The following is a 10906-nucleotide window of genomic DNA, read 5'->3' as shown; positions in this document are numbered from 1 at the left end:
TTAAAACTTGTACCTCTGAGGGCACATTTACTGTTTCTGCCTTGATGAATGAAAAATGTACCTGCACAGACCCTTTATTTCAATTATTTGCTGTTCAGAAACAAAACATGTATCTCAACTTTTCTTTTGAATTTGGCTTCCGCTGTAAAGTTACCATTTTTTTCTGATTAGCAATAATATGTAGTTATGATAGTGAGGATTTGAGGTGTATGCCCAAATTCAAACCCTTGAGTGAAAAATGAGTTAAAAATAACAAAATTTTTATCTTCATCCCTGGCCCCAACCTTATCCATGGTAAGATCCTATTTTTAAAAAATAAAAAGCTTTACAATTTAATGTCCAGTTTTAGAGTGCCATAATGGCTGATGGGTTTGACCATGTGATCAAAACGCTAAATGCTTCTCAATCCACATCAACTTTATGGGTGGCAAATTTCATCCGTTTTTTTTTTTTAACTAATGGCCTCAGGCTACGATGGTCCAAGTATTGATCTGGCTTTGAGCAAATGCTCAGGCCCTGTAATCCCAAATTTAAAGGTTTCCACACTCACCACCCCTCCCCAGCTCCCCAATAACGAGGTATTAACCTCACAAAAGCTCTTCCACTCAGATGGCATTCCATTTTACATATGTTGAAAACCTGTAATCAGCTTACAGCTTTGTGTTTTCCTGATCTGTGCCACTGTGTTTTTACTGAGCACATATGTGTCTCTGTTTGCAAGGATAACAAACACAATCCTATCAAAGTACCTGCTTTAAGTAAGTGCATTTCAGATCAAACGAAGGCTCCAAATAAACTGAGCAATGTGATCTATATTCACACAGTCCATATGCTCTGTCTACCTTTCCATAATTAACCAATGACATAATAGACACTGTAATATGAAAGATATTTAAAACCACCATGTTAATAGCTATAATAATTCTAACATTAACGTTGCTTGTTGCAGGATTACACCAGCTACTATCAGCAGGATTATGGAAAAACTGGACATGTGTTGTGCTTGATAAAAGCCCTTAGTAAATTGCCTTATAACTCTTAAGAGCTTCTGTGCCATTTTCACCATTTATAGTTTCCTGTGCTCATAACCGTGGAACTAGAATAATGCACTTTCTATTTCGCTGACTTGTTCATTTGGATCTCATGTTTGTGGTAAAGTGTCTGCTAAAGTCTTAGAAGATGTATGGAGTCAGTATTAATTTCTGATTCTAGACAGAAGTCTACCTTGTGAGACTGCTATAGGTCCAAAAGCATCCACTCTTCAAATAAGTGACTTCAGCTGCTTTAAGGTACAGGCATTTGAAGCCTTGTATGATCATCATAATGTCCAGAAAAGCATTGCCAATAGAAGAGGATCCTCTGGAGCAGCTGCACATCAGCCGAAGATTACCAAGTCCAATGCAGAGTGTCAATTAGAGAGGAACAAAACCCCTCAGCATTGGGCATTGGAGCAGTGGAACTGTGTTCTCTGGAGTGACAGAGCTCCATTGGAATGAGTTGGAGGGGTGTTTGTCATCCAGAACTAATCATCCAACATCAGCACCTGACCGCTGATATGCTTGTGGCTGAATGCAATCAAATCTGACAGGAATGTTCCCAACATCTAGCATAAAGTCTTTCGAAGAAATTAAAGGCTGTTACTGCAGTAAAAGGTGACTCCTTATATGTACCCTTGATTTCAGAGAAAACAAGGAAACATTGGAGCAGGTGCCTACAAACTAATTGACATATAAACCCTATACTGTGTGAAATTATGTTTAACCACAGTTTTCCCTCAAAGAATGTAACATCATGTTTGCATATTTCTACTCATTTGCCTGTTGGAAATGTTTCCCCTCGAAGAATTTTAAGAGGCTCTTGATCTCTACATGCTGGATGTGTAAATGGATATGGAATAAGGTGGCATAAAATAACAGCTTCTGTTTGCTTACACAGAAGTATTTCCTAATGGAATTTAATTATATGCTCATAAGGAGCGTTACCCATGCTGTTCTCACTATAGTGGCTCTGTGACTGAAGCTGAATGTTGTATATGATGCTTTGACAAATAAGTCAAGTGGTTATAAATGAATAAAATGTATTACACAAACACATTTATTGCCAACAACAGTAAATTTAATGAAAGTAGTCGGGTTGATGGAATGTATTTTATGACACATTTGCAACTTTATATTGTGAACATTTTTGGTGTATGTTTGTTGTGTAATGAGATATCTATTGGGGCAAAACAATGTATTTATTTGCTTGAATGAAAATCTGATGATAATAATAATAACAATAACAATAATAATAATAATAATAATAATAATAATAATAATAATAATAGCAACACATTTTTTAAAGATGCCAATATATTATAGTATAATGTAATACGTATTATAGAACAATATATGTATAATATGGTATGTAATGTCTATGGCAAAAGTCAAAGTTCAGTTAATCTGAGAACAGACTCAGCTCCACCGCCCTCATTAATGAACTGAACAGATCTGTAAGGTGAACTGGAAGGTCAGTGAAATGCTCCATTCAACAATCCACAGCTTTCAGGCCAAATAAGTCATCAGAGTAAAATCTCCATATAGCCAATATGTTATCCATGTCAAAAGAGATATTTTAATGAACTCATCAAGGATGCTTTATTTAGTCTTTCTGGTGTGAATCATCACCTTTCAGCTGCTAGAAGTGCTTTTGAATTCATCTTTCGAAACATCTCTCATTTCTATCCTCAGCACTCAGCACCTCAGCCACACCTCAGTGCTCTGCATTGGAGAAAAGTAAAAACTTGCTACAAATTTACTTGATTAAAATGTGTACATTGGTTTTACATGAATTTTCCAATATAACAGAAATAATTATATATATATATATGGTGAACTAGTGTACATTTGAAGTCAATTGAATTCATTCAAAGCAGCACTTTTGAATGCACATTAGTTTTATTGATTTTACTGGTTTTAAAAGTTGGAACATTGTAGATGTTGCATTGTTTTGTTCAAAGTATGAAGTATTATTATTATTAAAGTATTACTCAATTAAAGAATATTAAAGTCAACCTGACAATCTTTTTCATTACTAGAACTTTTTGGTCTGTTTTTAATAGCTTGATTCAAATGTGTACATTTGAATCTTTATTACACATTTATCCTAATTTGTATTTGTTGTTGGTATTTTTTTTTCAAGTGTTTGTGTGTTGCACTTGTCAATGAGTCACATCAACACAGTTCTTACCTACAGACATGAACTGAAATACATCAGCTGTGTAAACTGTGTTGATGTCATGTCCAGCTGACTGACACATTTTGAATCTGTTCATTCAAAGCAGTTTCAGTGTACTGAACCAGAAAGAGCTGCACTGTCCTAAATGATTTGCTCTTTTAAGCGAAACCAACACAAACCCAGAGTCTATTGCTGTCTGGACACATTTTGTCTGTGGAGGAAAAGCCTTAAACAAATGACACAGTGTTCTTTAAAAGTGACCTGGTTGTGCACTGACAGAGTTTAAACTGAACTCAGGAGAGCTTGGTTGGCACAGTGTGGGCTGGACTGAGAGAGATTCCTGGGTGATCCTCTCTTTGAGGCTGGATTAACTCACTGAGCATTCCCAGAGCTCCCACTCTATGTAACGAGTGTCCGAGAAGGCCCTGTGGATTAAAGTCTGCTTTAATAGAGAATTAAAGAAACTCTAGCCCTGTTTCCCTACAGCATTTTAGGACCAACCAGCAGCTGATTCAGAAAAATATAAACATGTAGTTTAGGTCAAAATTACTGCCTCGTCTTTATTATTATTATTATTATTATTATTATTATTATTATTATTATTGTTATTATTACTATTATTTGAGTCACGTGCTTTGGCTTTGACCCACCACTGTAACAGCACCAGCGAAGACAAGAGGACTCGAGGGCAGACCGAATAATTTCCTCCTCATTAATTAGAAGTGTGATAGCCTGAAACAGTTCAGCAGCTGTGTCTAACATAAATCTCTCCCACCTTTAAGCCCAATGAGACCTGACACTGGATCAATCTTTCAGACCAGCAGGTCAGACACGGCGTTCAACGGAGTTTAGGCTGGTCTAATGACCTGTAAGTGGCAACAGAAAACAAAAACAGATCATTTGAAGAATAAAACTTAAAAAGGAAACGGGAATGGCGGTCGTGAGAAAACGGCTTCTTCAAATTAGGAATACTTTAATATATAGGTCTAACATTCGGGGAGAAAACTGTATTTACAAGTCAAAGAATAATTTATAGTCCATAACATAAAAAAACTATCAAAATGTACAGCATGTCTTCACTGAGGAGAAGCTCAAACAGCCTACAACAGATCACAGTTTATAAAAGAAAAAAAAGATACAGATTGGAGACTTTTACACACAAAAGAAACACTTACACTGATTGTCTCTTACAGCCAAAAACTACAAACCTCTTAAACGCCTGCCATAAATAGAATAGTGCATTTTTAATTTAAAAAAAACTGGCGCGTAATTTTCCCGTGATTGTTTCCCACCCGTATTCGAACAGACCCCGCCCACCCGCGCTAGCATTGGCTGGAGGATTGCTGATGAGTAGCCAATCCCGGCGGAGCTCGCCGGATGCTTCTAACCTATCTTAGCGCGTGAGGGCGGGGCCTGCCGGAATACGAGTGTGAAAAAAACAACAGCGCTTTCCTTCCGCTTCAGCTCGAGAAGTTTTCAAGAGGTTGAAGTTAATAAACGCTGAATTGTGGGGTCCGTTCGGCCACTTTCCTGGTGTTTAACCACTTTTTCCTCCTTTGCTTAATAAAAAGCAACAGTTTCAATAAGTTAAAACTGACTGAACTGAGTGATCTCTCCATTGCATTGGCCGGCCAGTCGTCCTCCTCCGCGGGCGCGCGGATATTTCCAAAACGGTGTCTCATTTCACGACATTACAAAACCTGAAACTTCCACGACGGCGCGTGCTCTTTGTAATCCACGCAGTCCGCGTTAAAGCCGAGCTTCCAACTCTGCTCTTTGCTGTAGTCCGGGCAGGGGGAGGGCTCGCTGAAGGACAGGCCGGGGGCTCCGTAGCTGGCCGGCGGACTGAGGGTGGAGCCGTGGCCGCTCAGCTGCGGGTGCACGGGCCCGAGGTACGAGCCGCAGTCCATGCCGCTGAAGTACGACGACGTGGCCGTGTAGCTCTGGCCGTAGCCCGACGCCTGCGTGTAGGAGATGGGGTAGGAGCGCTGCATGCACGACGACGAAGAGGTGGAAAGCGGGTCCGGAAGAGGGGAGATGGAGGCTGGGCTCCAGATGGACGCCGGCGGTCCGGTGCTGCTTGGGATAGGCGGTAAAGAGGCGCTGGAGGCCGCGGGGAACGAGCTGGGGGCCTCGGGATTCGCCTCTCGGACTGGAGAAGACTTTTTCTTCACGGGTCGGACCTTGTTCGGGGTTCCTGGCTGGGTTTGCTGCTGCTGCTGCTGCTGGCGACACTTCGCTCTACGGTTTTTGAACCAAACCTGGTGGATCAGAACAGAGAGAAGAACGCTCAAGACACGCTCAGTGTCTGGTGCAGAGTGGAAACAGAGGCGATGATGAAAAGGATCCACAAATTTGCTTGGTCCACACATCATTTCTGCTTTAATAAAACACGTTGAAACAGCACCTCTGTTGCCGAAAATAAGAAAACTGAAAAATACACGTTTGAATCAAACTCAGCGCGTCGCTCTTTCAGCCTGTAACATTATTTCGACCCAATACATTTTCTGAGACTCCAAATCAGTATGAAATATTTGAGTAGAATTCCAGATGGTTCCCAGAAGCCTGTTTAGGAAATCTTGTATCATCAGTTAGTTTAGAACCAGAATTGTTCAGATCAAGAATAAGGCAGTTTCAGCGTTAAATCAGTCCTAAATAGAATCAAAGCCCTTTATGTCTGCACTGCTAGAAATAAAAGTCCTGTGCAGGTACATTTTTTGTTCATCAAGGTACAAACAATGTAAACGTACCTAACGTAAACGTAAACGTAAAGGCACAGCAGTGGTTTTAAGATCCAGTTGTGTACCTTAAATAAGTTCTTTTTTCCAGTGGAAAAGTACGTAGTTGTATCTTTTAATAACCTACTGTTTTAAAACAGAACAATGCAATAAAAAGCCTGGAGACGAGACGGGGTGTGTGGAGTCAATACAGCTTAGAAAATATCACTTTAGGGAATTATGGTACAATTATGTTCCTCTGACTAAAGGTACTTGAAGGTACCACCCCAGTGACAAAAGGGGTACTGCCCCAGTCACAGTGACATATCTTTTTTTTGAGAGTGTGTGAGCTTTTCAGTTACAAGATTTCAGTGAAATGATTATTCAAGTGGAAGTGGAAGCAACGATCAAAGTCAAAGAGAATTCGCATTCTACAATTCAAAATAACGCGCAGGAATGAGGAGCTGGGATGGACCGAAATTGTGTTAGATTCATTTTTTCTTTTTTTAGGAATAAAAAAAGAAATATTCAGAAAAGTAAAAACGCGCCAAAGATTGTGCTTTAAAATGACATTGAATCAACAGAAGCTCGTTCTGTAGGTGAGAGGGAACAGGATTGATGGAAACTTAAATCACACTGTCTCTTAAACTCATTCTGAACCTGCTCCACAATACAAAATAGAGAAAACCACTCAAGTGTTTCATTCGCATCATTTGAAAATGCTCAGAAAAGGAAACAGCCCACTTAAGAACGATAACCGCCTAATATCCACGCTTGCTTTGATATCAATGCTTATTTATTATGTACATATATGTTTAGAGCCCTGAATCTGGTGCAAACAGAGAGCTGAGGAACATCAGAGTACACGCTGAGTCTCTCGCCCCTGTTTGCGTCATTAAAAGTCAGTGACTTTATCAGTTTGCAGTAAACCGTTCCCTGCGCGCTCTGTGTGACTAATTTCCTCTTAATGGACCTCGTGTCTCGAGCTCACCTGCACGCGGGACTCCGGCAGGTTGATCTTGAGCGCCACCTCCTCGCGCATGAAGATGTCCGGATAGCGCGTTTTGGCAAACAGCGCCTCGAGCACGTCGAGCTGCGCGCGTGTGAAAGTGGTCCGCTCGCGCCTCTGCTTACGGGGCGCCGCTGCAACAAACATGTTTACATGTTTATACTACAGTGAAAAAAAGAACAACAGCAGTAAATGTGAATACACAATCACCCACAAACAGACTGTCTCCTTTGGGAGCCGCACTTAATGAGCGCTGATTGTTACAGTCTGTAGCTCATGTTTATTAATGTTTACTCTCGGGAGCGGGGGGCGAGGTGGGGGTGAGAGGGGGGGGGGTCTAACAGGACATAAAGATTTAAATGTTGTTCTGTGTTTGGTTCATTTTGAAAGAGGAAAAAAATCTGTTGAGGTGATTGTATGATCTGGGTTTGTGTTGAGGTCAGATGCTATAGATGTTTCATTGACCGTAACGTTTTAATTGTACATGACATCTGAATTTTTAATATAAAACAAAGAGATATACAGCGATATACAAACAGCTGCCAAGAGTTACAAACCAGGTATCACTCAAGAAATGAATAAATTATCAAATACAAAAAATGTAAAAATCAGATTTTCCTTCCCAATTCCACTACAAAGTCTTGTTGTTTTAAACTAAAGGCGTCTGTTTGCCTTCAAACGTTCAGAAGAGACAGAAACACGACTTTACAAACAAAGAAAAGTTAAGTGAATCATCAATTCAAAGCTTCTACGTTAGAGACGTGCACCATATTTGCAATAAGGAGCAATTTCGACTGAATTATTTCACATATCCTCCTGTCACTTTGAGCCCAAAAGAAAGGCTAAAGTGAACCAATTCGATTTAACGTGGACTAAACGACAAGCTTAACCACACGGATACAGCAGGATCAACCTCTACACCCTTAAAATAAAGGTTCCTAAAAGGCTTGGTCGCATGGGTTCTAGAAAAAAAATCATATTTCAATCATATGTGTAGATCATCGGAATTCTGAGGAAGGTTCGTCACACATCTCATTTCCAAAAAAAAAACATCCACTAACATGGTTCTTAGGGAACCTGCAGTGGTCATTCTAGCGCATCACTCCAAAGAGCACCTTTATGTTTAAAAGTGCAGTCAGTCAGACCCCATCATAAAGGTTCCTTAATGGTTTCCTTAATAGTTATAAAAAGAACATTTACATTATGTGGAAGTTCTTCAAACGTTGAAAAGATGATTCACTCGCACGCATCCTTCTTCCAAAAATAGTTCTTTAAAGAACCATCCAGGGAATCAAAATTGGTTCTACTATGGCGTCACACCAAAGAACCTTATTTAGCACCTTTATTTTTAATACGCAATTAAATAGACCAAATCAATACAGTCTTAAATATGAAGTTTGACTTGGACAAACTTTATAATTATTTATTTTATATAATTGTATGCATACAATAATAAAAAAAAAAAAATTTCACAACTTTGACATGGAGGTTCTTTGAACAGTTCTTCACATTCACACGTCTAATGTGCAAAGAACCTTGCGCTGAAATACTCCTTACGGAACCTAAAGAGGTTCTTCTGTGGCATCGTTGGAAAGACCGATTAGTTCCGTTCCATTTATTTCGGCGAGGCAGTGAACTACAGTATTATGAGAGGACAGTTCAGAGCAAACAGTCTACACTGATGGAAGGTGGGCTTACCTGGGTATCCCACGGTGGGGTGAAGCAGCTCCATGCCCGTGGCGGACAGGCTCAGCCCGTTCATTCCGTACGGGGCTTGTTTCAGATACGCCATCATGCTCCCTTTGGACCGAGCGCAGAGGACTGAGTGAGGAGCAGATTTCCTCCCGGTTCCTCCTCCTGCTCCGCTCTCCTTCCCAGGCTGCCGTGCGCGTGGGCAGAACGCAGGGGGCAGAAGAGCTGCGGTGGGGGCGGTATAGCTACACCCCCCCAATCACTGCCCCAGCTAGAGCACCCCAAACAACCCCCTCCCCAGACCCCCGCCTCGCCCCCCCCCCAGAAAGAGCAGCGTTCCCCCAGTGGCCATGGCCTCGGAGAGAAACTGCCCCTCTAGGGGGGCATCTGCAAAGACAAAGGCTGCTGTGGAGAAGATAAACAGTGGTGATAAAGAAACAGTAATGCAGGCAGCGCAAGCTCAGTGGAAGCGGCGCTCTCATTTCCACATGAATAAAATATATGATAATTAACGCGGTTTGGTCGCTGCGCCACTTTCTGCTGATGACAATAAACTGTTCTGATGAAGTATTTTACTGTGTTGACGTACAAGTTTGAATCAAGTGAAAAGGCGGGCTTTTTCAGTTTGTACATATTTAATGGACCGTCGGAACACTTTGACCCTCGTTGTTAATAGTGAGCAGCACTTTAGTGAATAAGCTAAACTCTGAGAGAGCTCTGGACTGTAGTTGTGGGTGATGGGCACTTCATTACGAGCAGGCGGTAATTAGATTTTTCTACAAGTGTTGATTAGTGAAGATTATTCAGACCTCAGCCAGACAAACACAAATCAAACGGACACTTAGCTATAACACTGACACCCCCCCTCCCCCCGAGCGTTTAGAAAATGTGAGAATGTGAGAATCTAAAGAAAGAAAGAAAGAAAGAAAGAAAGAAAGAGAGGAACGAGAAAACTGTTCTGTTATTTGTTCGTCTATTATAACGTCTTTGTAAAGGTTTGTGACGTCCACATTAATGAAATGTAATAAAGCTGCTGTTAATCAAACAGAGCTCCAGCTTTTAACAACATTCTCTTCAATTATAAACGAAACTGAAGCAGCTGCAGTGGTACATGTATTATTATTATTACAATGAAAACAATTACTTTGAATTTATGTTATTAAATGTGTCGAGCAACTGGAAATGAATATGTGTTTTACACAAACACAGTCATTGTCAAAACAAGCAAACTTCAAGAAAGCAGTTGTGCTGATGTAACATATTTAATTTGTTTCCAGCCACTTGAATCTTGAACTTATGAACCCTTATTTGCTCGTGTACGTCTATTATTATTATTATTATTATTATTATTATTATTATTATTATTATCGTTTTTTATTATTGTTGTTGTTGTTAATGTTGTTGTCGAATCAGCAATAAGTAATTGTTTACAGAGTGAATTCCTCTACTGTTATACAATAATCTATTTTATAATAGGCATCATCATCAATTATTATTATTATTAATACGACTAATAATAATAACTAACAGCAACAATAATAATAACCAATAATAATAATAATAATAATCATGGTTATTATTGTTAATAATAATAACAACAACAATAATAATAATAATATGAAGTTGTCGTTAACAGATCTGTAATCGCATCTCGTGCGTCTTGCTTTGTAAATATAAAAGGCTCATTAGATGTCACTTCTTTCTTATCTAAACTGGTCATATTTGTTCTCTTAGCAGCCCAATCAGTAAACCCAGCCTGTTAAAGTCATCTGAGAGAGAGAGAGAGAGCGCGAGAGAGAGAGAGAGAAAGAGAGAGAGGGAGCTGATGGTGAGCTGTCACTCCTCAGTCCGCTCACTGCGCTGATTTTACACTTCATCCCGCAGCGATCAGTAAACCTGTACAGGTGTGATCTCAGCGCCGACTCCTCTGTTCGGTAAACTGTCTAACAGATCACAGTGTCACAGCTAGAGTCGCGCGGGGCAGCCATTAGGCTGAAGGAGGATTTGCTCTGTAATATTTACATCTGATTTTCCTGCAGGACAGTTTACAGCTGATAGCTAAATTCTGCGCAATCAAGCTGCCTTTCAGACAATTTTATTTCCAGCCAGGTCGACGGTGAAGGCGGCTGAATAAACCAACAACTAATTTCCTCGCTGTCGTTTTCCGGATTAAGCGTGAACGTGTGGGTTTCATCTCTGTCAGGAGAATTTGGGCTTTGGCTCCTGCTGGCTGCTTTCATCTTCCACTTGCTACATAATTCATCTGTATAAA

General features: G+C 40.2%; 1 protein-coding gene across 1 annotated transcript; it reads right to left on the bottom strand.

Annotated features, from left to right (window-relative positions):
* Positions 1-2093: 2093 nt before the first annotated feature.
* On the bottom strand, positions 2094-8885 carry LOC108410484 (homeobox protein OTX2-like). Its single transcript, XM_017681576.2, has 3 exons — positions 8641-8885; positions 6925-7076; positions 2094-5477 (listed from the first exon to the last, which is right to left on the bottom strand). Exons 1-3 carry the CDS (start codon positions 8735-8737, stop codon positions 4908-4910), a joined length of 819 nt encoding a protein of 272 aa, XP_017537065.1. The 5' UTR covers positions 8738-8885; the 3' UTR covers positions 2094-4907.
* Between the last annotated feature and the right edge of the window lie 2021 nt (positions 8886-10906).

This window comes from Pygocentrus nattereri, chromosome 4, assembly GCF_015220715.1.
Source record: "Pygocentrus nattereri isolate fPygNat1 chromosome 4, fPygNat1.pri, whole genome shotgun sequence".
Taxonomy (NCBI): domain Eukaryota; kingdom Metazoa; phylum Chordata; class Actinopteri; order Characiformes; family Serrasalmidae; genus Pygocentrus; species Pygocentrus nattereri.
This window is presented reverse-complemented; position numbering and strand designations above follow the sequence as displayed.

Bases quoted from the DNA above. Each gene is read 5' to 3' on its own strand.
- LOC108410484 (XM_017681576.2), bottom strand. From the start codon at position 8,737: ATGATGGCGTATCTGAAACAAGCCCCGTACGGAATGAACGGGCTGAGC. The intron at 7,077-8,640 runs GTAAGCCCACCT...TGTTTGTTGCAG, and splicing joins CCCCACCGTGGGATACCCAG to CGGCGCCCCGTAAGCAGAGG. The intron at 5,478-6,924 runs GTGAGCTCGAGA...CTGATCCACCAG, and splicing joins TGCCGGAGTCCCGCGTGCAG to GTTTGGTTCAAAAACCGTAG.